The sequence below is a fragment of the Pecten maximus genome, chromosome 3, assembly GCF_902652985.1.
Source record: "Pecten maximus chromosome 3, xPecMax1.1, whole genome shotgun sequence".
Lineage (NCBI taxonomy): Eukaryota > Metazoa > Mollusca > Bivalvia > Pectinida > Pectinidae > Pecten > Pecten maximus.
This window is the reverse complement of record NC_047017.1, coordinates 12,394,985-12,419,029: the sequence shown is the minus strand read 5'-3', so window position 1 is coordinate 12,419,029 and position 24,045 is coordinate 12,394,985. Positions and strand designations below refer to the sequence as shown.

The window sequence follows — 24,045 nt, the reverse complement described above, 5'->3', positions numbered from 1 at the left end:
AAATATATGGGCCCTAATCATATACCCACAACTCAAAACCCTGTGTGTACTGATGTAGATATGTTTACATATAGAGATCCCGGAGGGATCTTGGCATCCACCGCTGAATCATTTTTATCAGCCCTTAGACTGACCTTTTCTCTACTTTTCCCTTCTTTCCTATCTTCCTCTAATTCATTTGATAATCTGTGGGAACCTACATAGGAAGTCTTAGAAAGATCTTAGAAGGACTTTCTGAAATGTATCAATAACAAATTTCAATTGTCAATATCCAAGATGGCTGCCTATCGGCCATTTTGTTTTCCTGATCAGACTAGGAAATGAATGGGCACAACTAGGGACCAAGGGGAACCTACATGTGAAGTTAGAGAAATATCCCTCCATACTTCTCAAGAAACAGTAATGACAAACTGCTACTGTCAAAATCCAGGATGGATGCCTGTTGGCCATTTTGTTTAAAAATTGAAAGGGCACAATTAGGGACCAAGAGAAACCTAGTATGTGGTATTTGAGAAATATCCTGCCAGTACATTTCAAGAAACAGTGATATTAACAAACTTCAACTGTCAAAATCCAAGATATCTGCCTGTCACTAGCGTCATCCATTTTGTTTTTCCAATCAGAATTAAAACTGAATAGGCACAATTGGGGACCAAGGGGAATCTACATATGAATGTCCCTAAAGTACTTTTCAAGAAAGTGAAAAAAAAAGGATTGTTTATGGACCAATGATGGACGTAGGACGATTAGAATAAAACTAATTAAAGTCGTTTACTGCCAATCTGGCACGGAAACTAACAAAGGGCCACAACTCTATATATCTCAGGTGACAATTGGGGGTGACCTACAAGTATGAAATACTGTATACCCAGAAAACTGAGACACTGTAATCAAAGGGCCATAACTCCATATGGCTAAGGGCAAGAGACCCAAAATTCAGAACATGACACTTCACTATCAAGAGACGTGCTCACAAGATCTGGCAATTGCAGGTGACCAAGCATGGAATATCTTGAGATAAAGTGAGACATTGTAAACAATGGGGGATAACTCTATCTACAGATATTTGACTGTCCAGTATGTAACATTCCATGTCCAAATATGTACCAACTCACATACAATACCTAACAATTGTATGACACAGTATGTGGCATATATCTAAACACATTGATCCAAAGGAGAGACTGAAGATAGAGTACAAACTAATAAATCCCTCAGACATTATCAGTGGGGGAGCATTGTACACGACCCAGTATGTGGTATATACCCTTAATGATGCAGAGTGCTACAGAAAATGGAAACTACAATTGTATAAAATTACAACTTCCATGCATAATATCAAATAACTTGATTATTTCCATTCTATCCAGCTGCACAAATAAGCAGCAGTGTAACGGAATTGGACCGGCAGACCACTGGTGGCCTGGTAGCTCAAAAGGTTAGAGCATCTGTCTAAGAGTTCAGAGGTCACAGGTTCAAGTCCTCGACTGGTCATTGTATTTTTCCTCACCTATTACACAAGTGTATGTACAAGAAACCTACAAGAACTTCTAGAAACTGCAATACTTAAACTATGTTTCTCTACATTAGGCTTAAAATATTGATTATGTTTGAACTCATTCAGGTCCAGACTCAACTAATACTGAAATAAATACTGGGGTAAGCTCCACCCTGATTGGAACAACACTATAATACTGGGGTAAGCTCAACCCTGATTGGTACAACATTATAATACTGGGGTAAGCTCCACCCTGATTGGTACAACACTATAATACTGGGGTAAGCTCCACCCTGATTGGTACAACACTATAATACTGGGGTAAGCTCCACCCTGATTGGTACAACACTATAATACTGGGGTAAGCTCCACCCTGATTGATACAACACTATAATACTGGGGTAAGCTCCACCCTGATTGGTACAACACTATAATACTGGGGTAAGCTCCACTCTGATTGGTACAACTTTATAATACTGGGGTAAGCTCCACCCTGATTGGTACAACACTATAATACTGGGGTAAGCTCCACCCTGATTGATACAACACTATAATCCTGGGGTAAGCTCCACCCTGATTGGTACAACACTATAATACTGGGGTAAGCTCCACCCTGATTGGTACAACACTATAATACTGGGGTAAGCTCCATCCATATTGGTACAACACTATAATACTGGGTAAGCTCCACCCTGATTGATACAACGCTATAATACTGGGGTAAGCTCCACCCTGATTGGTAAGTAAACCTAGAACTGTGGTGGTTGCTCACACCCCACCCTCCCACATATGGTGGTCATCCACACCCCACCCTCCCACATATGGTGGTCATCCACACCCCACCCTCCCACATATGGTGGTCATCCACACCCCACCCTCCCACATATGGTGGTCATCCACACCCCACCCTCCCACACGTGATGGTCATTCACACCCCATCCTCCCACATGTGGTGGTCATCCACATCTAGGCCTCACATATGTGATAGTTACACACCCTCACACATGTGGTGGTCACTCAAACCCAACCCTCACACACATGGTATTACACACAACCTACTCCCCAGCATGTCACACACATGGTATTACACACAACCCACTCCCCAGCATGTCACAAACATGGTATTACACACAACCCACTCCCCAGCATGTCACACACATGGCCATCACACCCAGTGTTAGTGTTAACACATACATAATGTCATTGTGAAACTCTCAGCAGATCTAATCCTCATGACCAGAACAAACAAGTGTCATTGGGCTCTTGTGCAGTCAGTTCACTAGATTACATGTGTTTCCATGGTAATACACCAATCATGCACAAGTCTAGTCTTGGTTTGTGGGTATATTTGCAGGAGAAGCACCTAGCAGCAGCTAATCACACCAGTATAAGGAGTCTAGGTACCACCTGCAGTGGAAGACTCAGTTAGCCATTGCGCTGGATCCTGCAGACAGTGTAACTTTCATGCAAAATCAATATATAGATGGAATAAAGATTCTTATGACATTGCTCTAGTTTTCCTCCTACCACAATGTAGATTAGCAGTTCTAGACATAATCAGTAAGTGTGAGGTTTTTATAACTCTGTACCACCATGAGGTGACGGGGGTGAGACCAATGTCGAAAATTGACCCAGTGACACTCGGGGAAGAGACTCCAGATGGGGGTGAGAACCAACGTCGAATATTGACCAAGTGGCACTCAGACTATCAATGGGGGTGAGAACCAATGTCGAATATTGACCCAGTTACACTCAGACTCGCGATAGGGTGAGAACCAATGTCGAATATCGACCCAGTGACACTCAGACTCTCGACGGGGGTGAGAGCCAATGTCGAATATTGACCCAGTGACACTCAGAGTCTCGACAGGGGTGAGAGCCAATGTCGAATATTGACTCAGTGACACTCAGACTCTCAACGGGGGTGAGAGCCAATGACGAACATTGACTCAGTGAAACTCAGACTCTCAATGGGGTGAGAGCCAGTGTCAAATATTGACTCAGTGACACTCAGACTCTCAATGGAGGTGAGAGCCAATGTCGAATATTGACCCAGTGACACTCAGACTCCTCATACAAGTCAGTTCTAACACATCATACACAGCTACATATAACTTTTAATACAGTCTCCTAGGATTGTGAAGGTAGCACTAAGTATGGGCTATACCATTGTTTGAAGCTTGCAGATAATTGTTCGCATAAATAGGTATGACCTTGGCTGTTGAGAGGACAAATATCTTTTTAAGAAAGTAATGACATCTACCCAGTACCCAGGTATATGACATCCAAATCTGTCTTATGTAAATATGGCCCATCGAACATCAACACTGACACATCTTCAACAGTTGTCAAGTCATACTAGAATATACTATGTCAAATCAGACACATTGTCATGTCAACACAATGACACATTGCCATGTCAACACACCGACACATTGCCATGTCAACACACAGACACATTGCCATGTCAACACACCAACACATTGCCATGTCAACACAATGACACATTGCCATGTCAACACACCGACACATTGCCATGTCAACACACCAACACATTGCTATGTCAACACAATGACACATTGCTATGTCAACACACCAACACATTGCCATGTCAACACATCAACACATTGCCATGTCAACACAATGACACATTGCCACGTCAACACACCAACACATTTCCATGTCAACACGAACATAACCCTAAATGTTAACATTTTACAAAGTTGGCTGGCTAGGTAAACACTTTTGTCAATGATACAGAACTCACCCAATAGTACAATTGTTTGAATATTCCTATATTTTATGACTATGAGAACCTTTTCCCATTTTTATATCACTACTGTGTACCATAATCTCCAATAGTGTATACTAGATAAACTTGGTATATCAGAAAATTATATTTACATTGAGAAACAGCGTTGATCAATAATTTCTGCAATGCATCATTCCCTACCTTAGCAGACATCTTATCAACAATGGAGACTGCTGGATTGAAACCATTGTATATTAACTGTCAGCAATTCTTTCCTAAATCGGCCACTATACATCCAACTGGGACCATAGAATTGGGGCGCACAGCCAAACACCAGTATATATATATGGTTTTCTTAGTCAGTCAAGGTGCAACTATACTAATACTATACCTAAGTTATCATAACACTTCTTTATGGCAATTATTCGTGTTTTTAATTGCTCATTTATTGTATGTACTGCACGAGATAGAATATTATACCCTATGTGTGAAACAACCTGTAAAGATAAGATATGACATCCTCTTATCAAAACTCAATAGGTCATTAAAATCATATGAATAAATAAATGAAAATTTAAAGAAATTACACTTGCCAATTCTACAACAATATTAATCAATGCAATCAATATACCAGGCAGTCGTGACAGCTACCTTCAACTACCTAAGGTATATATCCAATACATAGTCTGTGCAACCTGTTATATAAATCAATTATTAATTTTTATAGCCTTTTCTACATGTCATGTGGAAATGTTGTTCACTTAATAGTTTGTCAATATTCAACAGCTTTTCATGTTCCATCTTTTATTTTACACTTGTAAAGTGATTTCATTTTGTAAACCTCCAGATTAACTTAAACAATGGGTAAACTAAAATTGTCATCTTGTATAAATGCCTCTAATTAAAATTAACTTACATTGGGAAAACTAAAATTGTCAAACAACTCTTTTGGAAGGGTACGTATCCCTAACTGATTTAGGCATCTTGTAATCAAGCACTAGCAGGGATTTCAGTCAACCTTTGACATCAAACAATTTCAGTAGCTTAATCACTTTTTCCAGGAAATCAGATGTGTTAAAACATAGATAAACTTGGTGTTAAACTCATTTTGTTATTCAATGGAGGGGCCCTTCCCATTTTAAGAAGACATTCCCTCATCCAGGATTATCTACTCTCAAGGGTCTTCCAAAAACCTGGTCCAGTCTTTTCAAACATGGGGTCTTAAGCAATTTGCTTACACATAAGAATATTTATTAGCTAATTAATACATATAAAAATTGCAATGACTTGTGTAAAAGATCGCTTTGTAATGTCCCTCGGTACTGAATTGTGTAAAAGATGTTTTGTAATTGGACCTTCGTACTGAATTGTGTAAAAGATGTTTTGTAATGTCCCTCGGTACTGAATTGTGTAAAAGATGTTTTGTAATTAGACCTTCGTACTGAATTGTGTAAAAGATGTTTTGTAATTGGACCTTCGTACTGAATTGTGAAAAAGATGTTTTGTAATTGGACCTTCGTACTGAAATTGAATTGTGAAAAAGATGTGTTGTAATGGTCCTCGGTACTGAACTGTGAAAAAGATGTTTTGCAATGTCCCTCGGTAATGAATTAAGAAAAAAGATCATGTATCGAGCAACTTTCTGACCTGTTGTATGAAACACCAGACACCTTATATTACAGTGCAACTAAAATACACATCTGATGCATGCAACAAGTTCTTAGTAGTAGGACTTTTTTTATAAATGGAAGAAGCTAGTGAACTCCAGAAGTCTTGATGTAAACAGGTGAGTGCCATATAGCTTCTTACTTTCCCTTTACAAACTTAACTCTAGCTATGGTATGAGTGTGAATTTGGTGTCATACAAAAGTAAACGGATATGTGCAAAACCACTTTAAAGTGACTGCATCTCCATTGAGGTTACAGAGGCTGTTCACACAGGAGTCACTAGCAATAGTTTCATTCATTTACAGCATACTGACACAATTTGTATTCAAAACCATGACTGGTCAGACATAATAACAAATGTATAAATCAAAGGAGGTAAGGGCTAGGCAGCCTATGTGGGACTTCCTATAGCACCTAGTGAATTTAGCAGCAAATTCAATTGTCACATTTTCACTAAGAAGAGAAAGATTCCAACCCTAAAGAATCCCTGACATGCTGGATGCACACACTTTCGACTTTACCTTGTTTTTTAGATTTAAAAAAATCTTTTGTGTCTCTATTGCCAGAAATAGCACATCAACTTTCAACATAACCTTATTGTATTGATTACAACTTTAGGTTGATTGTAATAACCTATGACAATGTTTTATTCTATATAATTTTACACCAATGTGTTATTCTATATAACTTTACACCAATGTGTTATTCTATATAACTTTACACCAATGTTTTATTCTACATAACTTTACACCAATGTTTTATTCTATATAACTTTACACCTTCTCATGCCTATATGTATTTGATAAATATATATCATTTTTATTGGAAAGATTTGTTTGTGCCACTCTGGCTAAACTCAAATCATCAGAATAAAAAACATTCTAGTCTAGGAAAATGTGGGTTACCTAAAACAACACTATGAACAGAGTCATGTCAAATAATCAGAATAAAAATCATTTTAGTCTAGTAATTTGAAACTGTGGGTTACATTAAACAACAGATCGAGTCATGTTGTGAGTATGAACAATTATGCACAGTAAAACTATATAGTCACCATGATAAAAACAACAGAGTTCATTTCTTTTTTTCTTTTTTTTTTGATGATGATGATGATGAATGATGACGGTGCCATGGGTAACTTTGAAAAAAAAATTAATTTCTTCTAACATATGGGGTATTGTGCATCAGTATTCTACATGGGGAATATCTATATATTTCTTTACCGACACATAAAACATCAATAGAATACTAACATGAATGAAGTTAGGGTGAAAGATTGAAAAAATTCAATATACAAAGAAATAATAGTAAAATCAAACTATGCGGAAAGACTTTTGACTCAAAATTGTACTTTAATATGTATTGGCTAGTGATCTGTAATAGGTTTTGTATTTCGTGATGCATCTTCTAGAGCACTGTTTTACAATACAAATATACAAGCAATAGAATGTTAAATGCTCTTTGGTAAAAATAATACATGGAAAAGTACACTGAAGTGATGGTATTTTTATACATAAAATATTTTGCAAGCAAAAGACAGGTCTAACATTGATTGCCTTTTGAGCTACAGTACTGAAGTACTGGCCTAATTAAAAATGTCTGCATGTAATGTTTTGAAAAATTGATAAGGACATAAAATATCAACAAGCAGTTATCTAACAGCGAATTGTGTGCTATCAGTAGATCTCCCACTCTGCAAATTAGATGCATTGTTTTCAACAGCAAGCCAAATGCATCGATAGCCTAGGCCTTATGACATGTCTCGACTCCAGTACAGTACTGCAGTAGTTATCGTTAGCATGCCATGGTAACCATCATCGTTTTGCGAAACGATAGAAATCACTGGTATTCAGAAAAGTCTTTGAGTATGGAGTTAGTTCTACATTCCTTACTGATCATTTCACTTACTTATAAACTCTCTGTGATGTTAGTTTTGTCCGTGAACACGTTATAAGCTCGCTGTCAGTAATCACATCCCTGTCGACTGCATTGACATTCCTTATATTCATGAGCTTCCGGTTACCAGAACGCGGCTATGACGAGTTTGTTGACGTTCGGAACTTATAGATATGTAGGTAAGAATATATAGAACAATAATATTGACATTTGGAACTTCTCGAATTTTACCACTAAAATTGAATTGTTTAATTTGCTTTCTGTTGGAAGTGAGATGTGGGTTTGCAGGTGAGTTGCTTTACCTGTCATCGGTATACATAATAAAGGCAAACTGTCATCTATCAAGTGATGTGTGTATCCTGTTTGTGTGCCGACAATGTTTCTGTGTCCGATTCCGACAAATTATATAAGACACACCAGGCCTAGCAAGTACCCCTGCACTGCATATAGGCCCAGGCCTATAACTTGTATATAGTTACAAATGTGATATGATCATGTTACGTATGAGATGGGTCGGACATTGAGGCGAAGTTCTAGCTGATGCATGAGCAGGTCTGCAGGAAATTATGTTTTCGAAGATGAAATACAAGTAAAACTTCCAATTGTAGTTAATTGTAAAACTTTGTCTCTGTGTGCCTGTTTTATCCATACAATTATTTAATATTAGATCATGATCAGAGACATATACTGTACAGTAAACATCTGTAAACGTAGTAGATTCTATACATATTTTTATAAAGTTCTCTGATAAGATTTTCTATATTTTGTTATCTTATTTAGTATGGACACTGATGAAGACTTTGCCTTAGCACTACAACTTCAGAATGATCTTGATGAGGAGTCTCCAGCAGTGGCGATAACAACCCCAGTTGACCACTCCAAACTTTCCCCTGTCGACCCCAGCTGGGAATACTTGGATCCTATTCCGGACATCAGAGCCCTATTTCTTCAGTTCAATGATCAGTTCTTTTGGGGAAGGTTGGCTGGAATCGAAGTTCGTTGGAGCCCTAGAATGACATTGTATGTCATGACTATACTCAATGATTCAGAACTAACTTTCCTTTAATATAATGTAGTTTTTGTCTTGTCTGCTTGCATTATTTTAGGGCTACCATTAAGTTTGTTCAAATGAATATCCTTGACCTACTTTCATTGTCACAAGAGACAAATATTCTAAAATCTTAAAAACAACTTCCTCTGAATATATATCAAAGAAGCCCATCACAGAGACCCGATATTGGGCTTGTAGCATGCTTGAGTGAAGCACTAGTTTTTTTCCCTTTCTTGACACTCAAGATTACAGAGTCAAATTTGCTAAAATATAAATACAACTTCTCAATATCAAAGAGGCCAAGACAACTGATATTGGATCTGTCACTGTAGCATATGCCTTGGTGAAGTGCTACCTTTGTACCAAATTTGTTCAAATGAGTGAACTTGGCCTACATTCAAGGTCACAGGGGTTTAATTTAAATATATGCATAGTTTAGAAAACTTTTCAATTACCAAGTGGCCCATAAAAAATTATAGTCTTGTAGAAAGCTGGAATGATGGGCTACAACGTTTGGTGTTAAAAGGAATAACTTTGATCTATATTTAGGTCATAGAGGCAAATGTACTAAAATCTTTAAACAACTTTAACCAAGAGGCCAAGAGACCTGATATTGGGCCTGTAGCATGCTGCCAGGGATGTATGTATGGCTGACTATGTTTGTTCAAAGTATGACCTTGAACTACATACAAGGTCAATGGCATCAAGTAAACTAAAATCATTAAACAAATTCTTCTCAATAACCAAGAGCCCAGAGACCTGCTGAGATTCATACCTAAAACATTGTTGAAATCAATACACATAGCTTACAGTCATATAAAAATGAAAAGGTATTCCACTAAGCATCCATATCAATGACATAGGTCAACTATAAACCTGCTTTACATGGTATAGTACGTACATGTAGCAGGTGAATGATACAGACTTGTTGAGATTTTTTTTTTAAATACTGAAGTTTTAGTAAATATTGGAATACGGTTAAAATTTACAATACTGACAAAGCAGGGAAGACATATAATTGTGTGTAATTCTTGTAATGATGAACATTTTATGAATTTGTACATTTGTATTATGATTCAATACTTACATGAAATAAATCCACATGTGTGGTATTATCTTATATGGACATATTGATGTCTGTGAAAATGATTATTAATTAATTTTGGTATGAAATATGACCGAAGTTGTGCAGGTCTGTGCTGCTATGGGAGACTACACCCCTTTGTATACCCCTCTAGTGAGACTTGATGTGTGGGGGTGGTCTGTATACCCCTCTAGTGAGACTTGATGTGTGGGGGTGGTCTGTATACCACTCTAGTGAGACTTTAGTTGATGTGTGGGGGTGGTCTGTATACCCCTCTAGTGAGACTTGATGTGTGGGGGTGGTCTGTATACCCCTCTAGTGAGACTTGATGTGTGGGGGTGGTCTGTATACCCCTCTAGTGAGACTTGATGTGTGGGGGTGGTCTGTATACCCCTCTAGTGAGACTTGATGTGTGGGGGTGGTGTGTATACCCCTCTAGTGAGACTTTAGTTGATGTGTGGGGGTGGTGTGTATACCCCTCTAGTGAGACTTGATGTGTGGGGGTGGTGTGTATACCCCTCTAGTGAGACTTGATGTGTGGGGGTGGTCTGTATACCCCTCTAGTGAGACTTTAGTTGATGTGTGGGGGTGGTCTGTATACCCCTCTAGTGAGACTTTAGTTGATGTGTGGGGTGGTCTGTATACCCCTCTAGTGAGACTTGATGTGTGGGGGTGGTCTGTATACCCCTCTAGTGAGACTTTAGTTGATGTGTGGGGGTGGTCTGTATACCCCTCTAGTGAGACTTTAGTTGATGTGTGGGGGTGGTCTGTATACCCCTCTAGTGAGACTTGATGTGTGGGGGTGGTCTGTATACCCCTCTAGTGAGACTTTAGCTGATGTGTGGGGGTGGCCTGTATGCCCCTCTAGTTAGACTTTAGTTGATGTGTGGGGGTGGTCTGTATACCCCTCTAGTGAGACTTTAGTTGATGTGTGGGGGTGATCTGTATACCCCTCTAGTGAGACTTGATGTGTGGGGGTGGTCTGTATACCCCTCTAGTGAGACTTTAGTTGATGTGTGGGGTGGTCTGTATACCCCTGTAGTGAGACTTGATGTGTGGGGTTGGTCGGTATACCCTCTAGTGAGACTTGATGTGTGGGGGTGGTCTGTATACCCCTCTAGTGAGACTTTAGTTGATGTGTGGGGGTGGTCTGTATACCCCTCTAATGAGACTTTAGTTGATGTGTGGGGGTGGTCTGTCTACCCCTCTAGTGAGACTTGATGTGTGGGGTTGGTCGGTATACCCTCTAGTGAGACTTTAGTTGATGTGTGGGGGTGGTCTGTATACCCCTCTAATGAGACTTTAGTTGATGTGTGGGGGTGGTCTGTATACCCCTCTAGTGAGACTTGATGTGTGGGGTTGGTCTGTATACCCCTCTAGTGAGACTTTAGTTGATGTGTGGGGGTGGTCTGTATACCCCTCTAGTGAGACTTGATGTGTGGGGTTGGTCGGTATACCCTCTAGTGAGACATGATGTGTGGGGGTGGTCTGTCTACCCCTCTTGTGAGACTTTAGTTGATGTGTGGGGGTGGTCTGTATACCCCTCTAGTGAGACTTGATGTGTGGGGGTGGTCTGTATACCCCTCTAGTGAGACTTGATGTGTGGGGGTGGTCTGTATACCCCTCTAGTGAGACTTGATGTGTGGGGGTGGTCTGTATACCCCTCTAGTTAGACTTTAGTTGATGTGTGGGGGTGGTCTGTCTACCCCTCTTGTGAGACTTTAGTTGATGTGTGGGGGTGGTCTGTATACCCCTCTAGTGAGACTTTAGTTGATGTGTGGGGGTGGTCTGTATACCCCTCTAGTGAGACTTGATGTGTGGGGGTGGTCTGTTTACCTCTCTAGTGAGACTTGATGTGTGGGGGTGGTCTGTATACCCCTCTAGTGAGACTTGATGTGTGGGGGTGGTCTGTTTACCCCTCTAGTGAGACTTTAGTTGATGTGTGGGGGTGGTCTGTATACCCCTCTAGTGAGACTTTAGTTGATGTGTGGGGGTGGTCTGTATACCCCTCTAGTGAGACTTGATGTGTGGGGGTGGTGTGTATACCCCTCTAGTGAGACTTGATGTGTGGGGGTGGTGTGTATACCCCTCTAGTGAGACTTGATGTGTGGGGGTGGTGTGTATACCCCTCTAGTGAGACTTGATGTGTGGGGGTGGTCTGTATACCCCTCTAGTGAGACTTTAGTTGATGTGTGGGGGTGGTCTGTGTACCCCTCTAGTTAGACTTTAGTTGATGTGTGGGGGTGGTCTGTATACCCCTCTAGTGAGACTTGATGTGTGGGGATGGTATGTATACCCCTCTAGTGAGACATGATGTGTGGGGGTGGTCTGTATACCCTCTAGTGAGACTTGATGTGTGGGGGTGGTCTGTATACCCCTCTAGTGAGACTTTAGTTGATGTGTGGGGGTGGTCTGTATACCCCTCTAGTGAGACTTTAGTTGATGTGTGGGGGTGGTCTGTATACCCCTCTAGTGAGACTTGATGTGTGGGGGTGGTCTGTATACCCCTCTAGTGAGACTTTAGCTGATGTGTGGGGGTGGCCTGTATGCCCCTCTAGTTAGACTTTAGTTGATGTGTGGGGGTGGTCTGTATACCCCTCTAGTGAGACTTTAGTTGATGTGTGGGGGTGGTCTGTATACCCCTCTAGTGAGACTTGATGTGTGGGGGTGGTCTGTATACCCCTCTAGTGAGACTTTAGTTGATGTGTGGGGGTGGTCTGTATACCCCTCTAGTGAGACTTGATGTGTGGGGTTGGTCGGTATACCCTCTAGTGAGACTTGATGTGTGAGGGTGGTCTGTATACCCCTCTAGTGAGACTTTAGTTGATGTGTGGGGGTGGTCTGTATACCCCTCTAATGAGACTTTAGTTGATGTGTGGGGGTGGTCTGTCTACCCCTCTTGTGAGACTTTAGTTGATGTGTGGGGGTGGTCTGTAAACCCCTCTAGTGAGACTTGATGTGTGGGGGTGGTCTGTTTACCCCTCTAGTGAGACTTGATGTGTGGGGGTGGTCTGTATACCCCTCTAGTGAGACTTGATGTGTGGGGGTGGTCTGTTTACCCCTCTAGTGAGACTTTAGTTGATGTGTGGGGGTGGTCTGTATACCCCTCTAGTGAGACTTTAGTTGATGTGTGGGGGTGGTCTGTATACCCCTCTAGTGAGACTTGATGTGTGGGGGTGGTCTGTATACCCCTCTAGTGAGACTTGATGTGTGGGGGTGGTCTGTATACCCCTCTAGTGAGACTTGATGTGTGGGGGTGGTGTGTATACCCCTCTAGTGAGACTTGATGTGTGGGGGTGGTCTGTATACCCCTCTAGTGAGACTTTAGTTGATGTGTGGGGGTGGTCTGTGTACCCCTCTAGTTAGACTTTAGTTGATGTGTGGGGGTGGTCTGTATACCCCTCTAGTGAGACTTGATGTGTGGGGATGGTATGTATACCCCTCTAGTGAGACATGATGTGTGGGGGTGGTCTAGATCTGTATACCCCTCTAGTGAGACTTGATGTGTGGGGGTGGTCTGTATACCCCCCTAGTGAGACTTGATGTGTGGGGGTGGTCTGTATACCCCTCTAGTGAGACTTGATGTGTGGGGGTGGTCTGTGTACCACTCTAGTGAGACTTTAGTTGATGTGTGGGGGTGGTCTGTATACCCCTCTAGTGAGACTTGATGTGTGGGGGTGGTCTGTATACCCCTCTAGTGAGACTTTAGTTGATGTGTGGGGGTGGTCTGTATACCCCTCTAGTGATACATGATACATTCATCCTGGTATACATTCTCAGGGCCAGAAATCATCCTGGAACAGACATGGACTCCACATCTAAGGCAGACTGGGTAGTCTACAGTCAGTCCATGTTGAACACCACACGTGTTTGTCAATGTGATTTGTTTAGTATCTTTATATTTACCTGACAGATGTGCTGGTCTGTGCTGTTATGAAGGGCGTGGAGGACTATGTCGGTGTGATTTGTTTATTATTTTTATATTTACCCCACAGATGTGCTGGTCTGTGTTGTTATGAAGGGCGCGGAGGTCTATGTTCAGTACGACTGAGTGTGCCTTTACTTAAACTTCGACCAAGAAAGGACTTGGTTGAAACTCTTTTGGTAAGATATCAATTCACATTCTTGAGAGGTTCACAGAAGTTTGAAAATTGATAATTCTACTGAATTACCTCCCCTTCCAGAAAGATGACCAGTACAATGGAAATTGTTTTAAATTTGAGGACATTTTCAATAAACAACGGTTCTGATATTTTTGTAAGGTTGTAAGATCATGAGTCAGCAGTTTTAGAGTCTTTGTTTTTCACCTGTAATTCAATGATAGCTAGGTCTTATACTACCAAATGTTAAAGCAGATGTAAATACTGTACAAAGTTAGATATTTTATTGTAACATATCTCAGATTGAAAAAGGAAAATTCTTTTCATCTGATAATGATCAGGCGATATAGAGTCAGAAATCCTTGAATTCCATCATAGAATCCCTGGGGAATCCCCTTTGGTTGATATCATTAATTTTGATTTTAATATTATTCCAGTATAGATCCATCCACTAATGTACCTTTGTGCTCTGTCAATACAGACATTCGTATGGTTCGTGAATTTTTGTATCAACTTTAAAAGAAGTCACTTAATATACCATACAGCAGTTATGGTGATAGAGTGTATACCCAGGTATAATTTGTAATATTTTTTATCTATGATTGGGGATATGATTATATATGTTGTGATGTTTTACAGCATGAGATGATCCACGCTTACCTGTTCGTGACCGACAATAACAAGGTATGTTAGGGTTATTAACCCGTCCAGTAGTTAAATATTCAAAATTAAAACTCAAATGAATTACATTTGTAACAAGAAATTCAATAGCGTCCTGTACAGCTAAATGTTTTAAGATCTGAATGGTTTTATTCTTCGTGAAGAGGTCAAGGTTAATTTTTCCCAGGGTCATTATGGTAACATACGATTGACTGTAACAGTTCATTAATCAATATACATTATATATATTTTTCTTGTGACTGAGCCATAGCCATATAGAAATTAAATTTTTTATAGAATTTTAATTTCAAGGTAACATGTATTGTTTGATAATCGTATATTAAGTGTATTATTTTGAAGGTATGATTGCTTTAAAAATAAATTTTAAAAATAATTGAAAATTGTGATAAATATTGTACATGTGAATTATGTACCTTAATGATGGACGTGTCAGATACATTTTTTCATTAATTTCACAAAATGTTTAGGACCATGATGGACACGGACCAGAGTTCCACAGTCACATGTACCGGATAAACAAGGAAACTGGAGCCAATATCTCGGTAAGTATACCAGACACGGACCAGAGTTCTACAGTCACATGTCCCGGATAAACAAGGAAACTGGAGCCAATATCTCGGTAAGTATACCAGACACGGACCAGAGTTCTACAGTCACATGTACCAGATAAACAAGGAAACTGGAGCCAATATCTCGGTAAGTATACCAGACATGGACCAGAGTTCTACAGTCACATGTACCGGATAAACAAGGAAACTGGAGCCAATATCTTGGTAAGTATACCAGACACGGACCAGAGTTCTACAGTCACATGTACCGGATAAACAAGGAAACTGGAGCCAATATCTCGGTAAGTATACCAGACACGGACCAGAGTTCTACAGTCACATGTACCAGATAAACAAGGAAACTGGAGCCAATATCTCGGTAAGTATACCAGACACAGACCAGAGTTCTACAGTCACATGTACCAGATAAACATGGAAACTGGAGCCAATATCTCGGTAAGTATACCAGACACGGACCAGAGTTCTACAGTCACATGTACCGGATAAACATGGAAACTGGAGCCAATATCTCGGTAAGTATACCAGACACGGACCAGAGTTCTAGTCACATGTACCGGATAAACATGGAAACTGGAGCCAATATCTCGGTAAGTATACCAGACACGGACCAGAGTTCTAGTCACATGTACCGGATAAACATGGAAACTGGAGCCAATATCTCGGTAAGTATACCAGACACGGACCAGAGTTCTACAGTCACATGTACCGGATAAACATGGAAACTGGAGCCAATATCTCGGTAAGTATACCAGACACGGACCAGAGTTCTAGTCACATGTACCGGATAAACATGGAAACTGGAGCCAATATCTCGGTAAGTATACCAGACACGGACCAGAGTTCTACAGTCACATGTACCGGATAAACAAGGAACTGGAGCCAATATCTCGGTAAGTATACCGGACACGGACCAGAGTTCTAGTCACATGTACCGGATAAACAAGGAAACTGGAGCCAATATCTCGGTAAGTATACCAGACACGGACCAGAGTTCTAGTCACATGTACCGGATAAACATGGAAACTGGAGCCAATATCTCGGTAAGTATACCAGACACGGACCAGAGTTCTACAGTCACATGTACCGGATAAACAAGGAAACTGGAGCCAATATCTCGGTAAGTATACCGGACACGGACCAGAGTTCTAGTCACATGTACCGGATAAACAAGGAAACTGGAGCCAATATCTCGGTAAGTATACCAGACACGGACCAGAGTTCTAGTCACATGTACCGGATAAACATGGAAACTGGAGCCAATATCTCGGTAAGTATACCAGACACGGACCAGAGTTCTACAGTCACATGTACCGGATAAACAAGGAAACTGGAGCCAATATCTCGGTAAGTATACCGGACACGGACCAGAGTTCTAGTCACATGTACCGGATAAACAAGGAAACTGGAGCCAATATCTCGGTAAGTATACCAGACACGGACCAGAGTTCTAGTCACATGTACCGGATAAACATGGAAACTGGAGCCAATATCTCGGTAAGTATACCAGACACGGACCAGAGTTCTACAGTCACATGTACCGGATAGTAGATTTATTAAGATCAAGCTCTACCTTAGTAGATTTATTAAGATCAAGCTCTACCTCAGTAGATTTATTAAGATCAAGCTCTATCTCAGTAGATTTATTAAGATCAAGCTCTACCTCAGTAGATTTATTAAGATCAAGCTCTACCTCAGTAGATTTATTAGGTCACCTGAGACGAAGTCTCAGTTGACCTATTGCAATCGCCTTTTGTCGTGCGTCGTGCTTCGTCTGTCGTGCGTCTTCCGTCGTGCGTCGTAAACAATTTACATTTTCAACTTCTTCTTAAAAACTGCTGAACTAAATTCAATGAAATTTTACAGGAAGCTTCCATGGCTGAAGGTGAACCAAAATTGTGAATTATATGGTCCCCACCCCCCAGGGGCCTGAGGGGCGGGGCCAAAAAGGGTCAAATTGACTAAAATTTCAAAAATCTTCTTCTCTACTCTCAGATATGGTAGAATCAAATACTTTTCATAGATGGAAGGGTCTTAAGGTGCTTTACCAAAATTGTGAATTTCATGACCCTGGGGTCTCACGTTTGCCCCTGGGGAGGGGGTAAACTTTACTAAAGTTTATATAGGGAAATCACATTTTTGACTATTGTTTGTTGGATTTGTATTGGAATTCATTCTAACTTGGTTCTAATTATCAGCATGGGATGACAGTTTGATGGTATGTACATGTTGGCCCTGGTTGACCCCCAGGGGCTGGTGGGCGGGGCCAAAAAGGTCAAATTGACTGAAATTTCAAAAATCTTTTTCTCTACTCTCAGATATATTAGAATCAAATACTCTTCATAGATGGAAGGCTCTTAAGGTGCTTTACCAAAATTGTGAATTTCATGACCCTGGGGTCTCACGTTTGCCCCTGGGTAGGGGGTAAACTTTACTATAGTTTATATAGGGAAATCACATTTTTGACTATTATTTGTTGGATTTCTATTGGAATTTATTCTAACTTGGTTCAAATTATCAGCATGGGATTACAGTTTGATGTTATGTACATGTTGGCCCTGGTTGACCCCCAGGGGCTGAAGGAGCGGGGCCAAAAAGGGTCAAATTGACTGAAATTTCAAAAATCTTCTTCTCTACTCTCAGATATGTTAGAATCAAATACTCTTCATAGATGAAGGGGTCTTATGGTGCTTTACCAAAATTGTGAATTTCATGACCCTGGGGTCTCACGTTTGCCCCTGGGTAGGGGGTAAACTTTACTATAGTTTATATAGGGAAATCACATTTTTGACTATTATTTGTTGGATTTCTATTGGAATTTATTCTAACTTTGTTCAAATTATCAGCATAGGATGACAGTTTGATGGTATGTACATGTTGGCCCTGGGTCCCAGGGGCTGATGGGCAGGGCCAAAAAGGGTCAAATTAACTGAAATTTCAAAAATCTTCTTCTTACAACCCAAATAAGGTAGAATTAAATACTCTTCACAGATTGAAGGGTCTTAAGGTGCTTTACCATAATTGTGAATTTCCTAGCCCTGGGGTCTCGCGTTTGCCCCATGGGAGGGGATAAACTTTACTATAGTTATAGGGAAATCACATTTTTGACTATCATTTGTTTTATTTGTTTTGAAATTCATTCTTTCATTCAAATTTACTGAAATATTTCAAAAATCAGGTGACCGTTAAGGCCCATGGGCCTCTTGTTAAGATCAAGCTCTACCTTAGTAGATTTATTAAGATAAAGCTGTACCTCAGTAGATTTATTAAGATAAAGCTGTACCTCAGTAGATTTATTAAGATCAAGCTCTACCTTAGTAGATTTATTAAGATCAAGCTCTACCTTAGTAGATTTATTAAGATCAAGCTCTACCTCAGTAGATTTATTAAGATCAAGCTCTACCACGTAGATTTATTAAGATCAAGCTCTACCTTAGTAGATTTATTAAGATCAAGCTCTACCTCAGTAGATTTATTAAGATCAAGCTCTACCTCAGTAGATTTATTAAGATCAAGCTCTACCTCAGTAGATTTATTAAGATCAAGCTCTACCTCAGTAGATTTATTAAGATCAAACTCTACCTCAGTAGATTTATTAAGATCAAACTTTACCTCAGTAGATTTATTAAGATCAAGCTGTACCTCAGTAGATTTATTAACATCAAACTCTACCTCAGTAGATTTATTAAGATCAAGCTCTACCACGTAGATTTATTAAGATCAAGCTCTACCACGTAGATTTATTAAGATCAAGCTCTACCTCAGTAGATTTATTAAGATCAAGCTCTACCACGTAGATTTATTAAGATCAAGCTCTACCTCAGTAGATTTATTAAGATCAAGCTCTACCTCAGTAGATTTATTAAGATCAAGCTCTACCTCAGTAGATTTATTAAGATCAAGCTCTACCTCAGTAGATTTATTAAGATCAAGCTGTACCTCAGTAGATTTATTAAGATCAAGCTCTACCTCAGTAGATTTATTAAGATCAAGCTCTACCTTAGTAGATTTATTAAGATCAAACTCTACCTCAGTAGATTTATTAAGATCAAACTCTACCTCAGTAGATTTATTAACATCAAGTTCATTAAAGGCTCAATCAAATAAATTATTTAAATTTGCCTTTGAGGTCAGCTTGATGCATGACCCCATGATTGAACTTTTGGCAAGATAAAACTTATAAAAAGGATGCAAATGTGATGAGAATGTAGCTTTCAATAAGTCAGCTTATTTCATATAGAAATGGCAGTGTTGCTGAAAATAATTGTTGTTAGCTTTCTGTGTGATCGTAGTTAATGTGATTTTATGTTTCTAGGTATACCACACATTTCATGATGAGGTGGAGAGCTACAGACAGCATTGGTGGCGTTGTACTGGCCCGTGTAGACAACGAAAGCCATATTTTGGTTATGTTAAACGGGCCATGAACCGCGCACCTTCAGAGAGAGACACCTGGTGGAAGGACCATAAAAATAGCTGTAACGGAATATTTGAGAAAGTCAAGGAGCCAGAGGGATATGGAAAGAAAAAGAAAACGTCAGAAAAATCAGAAAGCTCTGACGACAAAAAACGGGAGAAAGGCAAGGGTAAGTATATAGCTCCTGTATATCTGTATAGTCTGTCAGAGACAGTTTTACTCCTCATAGGCAAAAAACACTAGTACACAACTTACTACATATATATATATATATATATAGTTCAACTTGATGGTGACATTAATTAGCGATATTCAACCGGAATTGTCTTGTTGTGTCATTTATGTTTACATATATATACATATATATACATTTTTCACTGTGGGAAGCAATATAAACAAAAGAACAATGAATTGTATCTGTGGGAAAAAATGTTTTACTGAAATGATATTTATAGTGTATCACTACTTTATAAGATCTGTGGTATTTAGGAAATGTCAGACAATCATTCATTGTTTTCTGTCATGCGTTACATTTCCAATAAATGTATTTGTGGACCCCAATGTAATAAGTCTTTCTTTTGTGGATACAGAATTAATACCATATATGGTAGTTTGTGTATGGATGTCATTGTATTATCTGACATATAACATAAATTTTTATTTATTGCCTGGTGCCAGCAAGATTCCACATTGTTTTCATGATTTGTGAGAAAAAAAATCAGGTTTCGACATTAAAAACTCTAGATTGGTGAGAAAATCCAGGTTTCCACATTAAAACTCTAGATTGGTGAGAAAAGCCAGGATTCCACATTAAAACTCTAGATTGGTGAGAAAAGCCAGGTTTCCACATTAAAACTCTAGATTGGTGAGAAAAGCCAGGTTTCGACATTAAAAACTCTAGATTGGTGAGAAAAGGCAGGTTTCCACATTAAAACTCTAGATTGGTGAGAAAAAGCAGGTTTCCACATTAAAACTCTAGATTGGTGAGAAAAGCCAGGTTTCGACATTAAAAACTCTAGATTGGTGAGAAAAGGCAGGTTTATACATTAAAACTCTAGATTAGTGAGAAAAGCCAGGTTTCCACATTAAAACTCTAGATTGGTGAGAAAAGGCAGGTTTCCACATTAAAACTCTAGATTGGTGAGAAAAGCCAGGTTTCCACATTAAAACTCTAGATTGGTGAGAAAAGCCAGGTTTCCACATTAAAACTCTAGATTAGTGAGAAAAGCCAGGTTTCCACATTAAAACTCTAGATTGGTGAGAAAAGCCAGGTTTCCACATTAAAACTCTAGATTAGTGAGAAAAGCCAGGTTTCCACATTAAAACTCTATGATCTGAGGAAGTATATTAGAGTAAGTGATTGATCCACACATCTATGTCTCATTGTTTTTGTTTCATTTCAGAAATCAACAGAAACATGGATATCCGGCTGTTTGGTGGGAAAGGAAATATTCTGAGTTCTGACGGTGGGAAAAATAGCTCTGTAAATGATACAAAGTTTGTCACTAATAATAAGGTGTCTGTCACTAACAATAAGGTGTCTGTCACTAACAATAAGGTGTCTGCTACAGCGAGAAATGGTGATAAAATCCAGGGAACTTTAACAGGAGGGGTCAGTGGAAATCAGAAAATCACGGCTAACGGTAATAAACCTAAGGTGACCTCAACAGTGACAAGTGAACAGCAACCTAAAACTCTGGTGAATGGTATTCTTTCCAATAAGGTGTCTGTAAATACTGGAGCAACAGGGTCAAGGTCATCCACACAACCTGGGTACCATGACAACCAGGTGAAGGAGGCTAGTCATGTGACATTTTTAGATTCTGATGAGGATGATTACTCCAAGATGTGTAAACCAGTACCTACATATCATATCCCACCAGGTGGAGCCAGCAGTGAACTGACCAGTGGTCAAGAAAATGTGAGATCCAAACTGAGAGAAGTTTGGGCTAAGAGGTTTAATTCTGCCTCGAGTACAACAGTTTTGCCTGCTCTCAGCAGACCAAAGAAAAGGACACAAGAATTTGAACCGAAGTCCATGATCAACCCTAGTGTAGCCAAACGGTGTAAAATTGACCAAGACAGTAAACAGAGTATGATTGAAATGTTCAGTACCCCACCTTGTCATTTAGACTTACCTGCTGTCGAGAGTAAATCATTGCATTCTGGAACACAAAAATGCATTAATTCCAAAAATGTTTCAGATTCAGATAGTCAAAAACTATCAGTTTTAAGTGTTAAAAAGCCAAATGTTTCAGGTAAAAAGATCAATAATCCAGGTAAAAAGCCATCTAACTCACATGGTCAGAAGCCAGTCATAGACAGTAATCAAAATACTGTGAGTGGTATGTTCAGTAAAATGAGATCACCAGAAAAGGAGAGTAATGACAGAGTAGTCTCCCTTGACCCAGCCACTCCTGCCTTCCATGCCTGCCCAGTGTGTACAAAGAGTGTGCCTGTGGCAGAGATGAACCATCATTTGGATTTATGTCTATCATTATGACACGGAAAAGGGAGACAATTCATTACTACATCTTTTATTTAGAACTGTGACTAAAGCTTTGACAAAGTATAGAAAGTTTTTAAAAAGTGAGGAAGGGGGGAATAATTTACCATAATTTGATATACCTCATCGTGTGATTGTTATGATGTTATATTTGGTATGAGGAATGATCTACAATGATGTTTTGGTACAAAGAGTGATATAAAATGATGTTTTGGTACGTAGGGTGATATAAAATGATGTTTTGGTTCGTAGGGAAGAGTCATATAAAATGATGTTTTGGTACGAAGAGTGATATCAAATGATGTTTTGGTACGTAGGGTGATATAAAATGATGTTTTGGTACGAAGAGTGATATAAAATGTTGTTTTGGTACGAAGAGATATAAAATGATGTTTTGGTACGAAGAGTGATATAAAATGTTTTGGTACGAAGAGTGATATAAAATGTTGTGTTGGTACGAAGAGATATAAAATGATGTGTTGGTACGTAAGGTGATATAAAATGATGTTTTGGTACGAAGAGTGATATAAAATGTTGTTTTGGTACGAAGAGATATAAAATGATGTGTTGGTACGTAGGGTGATATAAAATGATGTTTTGGTAGGAAGAGTGATATAAAATGTTGTTTTGGTACGAAGAGATATAAAATGATGTGTTGGTACGTAGGGTGATATAAAATGATGTTTTGGTACGAAGAGTGATATAAAATGTTGTTTTGGTACGAAGAGATATAAACTGATGTGTTGGTATGTAGGGTGATATAAAATGATGTTTTGGTACGAAGTGATATAAAATGTTTTGGTACGAAGAGTGATATAAAATGATGTTTTGGTACGTAGGGTGATATAAAATGATGTTTTGGTATGAAGAGTGATATAAAATGATGTTTTGGTATGAAGAGTGATATAAAATGATGTTTTGGTACGAAGAGTGATATAAAATGATGTTTTGTTATACCGGTATATGATTAGTGATATAAAATGATGTTTTGTTATAACAGTATTTGATCAGTGATATAGAATTGATGTTTATTAAGTGACTTATATCTTCCAGTTCTTACTACAGGTAATGTTTCTATGGTGCTAATTATCACATCGAGGAACCTTGTTATATATTTTTAGTACATTTCTGGCAATATTTTGAAGTGAGTTGATATGTGCATATATCAACTTTTCAAATTTAAAATCAGGCAAAAGCCCTTGGCAAAATTTGATGTTGACATCAAAGTGTAAGTAATATGCTCTAGTCAAGAAGTATTTTACAGTTAAGCTTGTATGACCTCTTCTATGTGATGTTTCTCTCTAGTTTGGATTCAAGAGTAAACTTAAAGATTTAAGTAGATCAAGGTGTAACCAGTTTAAGTGAAAATTGGATTATTGATAGGCATGATGTCATGAAACTAACAAACTTGAGGAATAAGTAGAGACTGTATGTAATTACAGACCTCTATATTTGGACGATATCACACACTCCTACTATATAAATGTTTTCTGAATAGCTTTGTGTTGTTTATATTGATTTAATAAAAACTGTTATTCAATGAAAAGATGTTTACATTTTGTGAAATCTTTTTAGATATTTTGTTTGCATGGAAATTTCTGCTGATTTTTATATGCACATCAAAATTTTAAAGAGTTATAGTACCAGGTATGCATTGTAAATTTGTGGTAGTCTGGATATCTCCTATATCCTATACCTTTGAAACTAGGTAGGACTTGTATATCAGTATATGAGCAGCATTTAATTAGACTATTTTTGCAAAAGTTATTGTCCTTTATTTTGTCCCAAAATCTCCTACATATTACAACTAACGGGAAATCTCTTTG

At 39.0% G+C, this 24,045-nt stretch overlaps 2 protein-coding genes across 15 annotated transcripts in view; one reads left to right on the top strand and one right to left on the bottom strand.

Moving 5' to 3' along the window:
• LOC117323238 overlaps positions 1 to 7,937 on the bottom strand; it is a 38,763-nt gene extending 30,826 nt beyond the window's left edge. For all 12 annotated transcript variants that reach the window (XR_004531689.1, XR_004531687.1, XR_004531691.1 and 9 more), the window contains exon 1: positions 7,827 to 7,937. The gene's annotated coding sequence lies outside the window, so the exon portion shown is untranslated. The remainder of the gene's footprint in view (positions 1 to 7,826) is intronic.
• Positions 7,938 to 8,036: 99 nt separating this feature from the next.
• Positions 8,037 to 23,765, top strand: LOC117323236 (sprT-like domain-containing protein Spartan). Of its 3 annotated transcripts, XM_033878304.1 has the most exons (7): positions 8,037 to 8,102; positions 8,595 to 8,834; positions 13,945 to 14,053; positions 14,689 to 14,733; positions 15,198 to 15,272; positions 19,612 to 19,882; positions 21,117 to 23,765. In XM_033878304.1, exons 1-7 carry the CDS (start codon positions 8,089 to 8,091, stop codon positions 22,214 to 22,216), a joined length of 1,854 nt encoding a protein of 617 aa, XP_033734195.1. In that variant the 5' UTR covers positions 8,037 to 8,088; the 3' UTR covers positions 22,217 to 23,765. The 3 variants fall into 3 exon arrangements, with proteins under 3 accessions (XP_033734195.1, XP_033734196.1, XP_033734197.1); XM_033878305.1 differs by lacking the exons at positions 8,037 to 8,102; positions 8,595 to 8,834; positions 13,945 to 14,053; positions 14,689 to 14,733; positions 15,198 to 15,272 and adding an exon at positions 15,311 to 16,793; XM_033878306.1 differs by lacking the exons at positions 8,037 to 8,102; positions 8,595 to 8,834; positions 13,945 to 14,053; positions 14,689 to 14,733; positions 15,198 to 15,272 and adding an exon at positions 15,312 to 16,718.
• Positions 23,766 to 24,045: the final 280 nt, after the last annotated feature.

Coding starts and splice junctions, on each gene's coding strand:
- LOC117323236 (XM_033878304.1), top strand. Junction 14,734..15,197: donor TCGTGACCGACAATAACAAG/GTATGTTAGGGT, acceptor CAAAATGTTTAG/GACCATGATGGACACGGACC. Junction 15,273..19,611: donor AAACTGGAGCCAATATCTCG/GTAAGTATACCA, acceptor TTATGTTTCTAG/GTATACCACACATTTCATGA.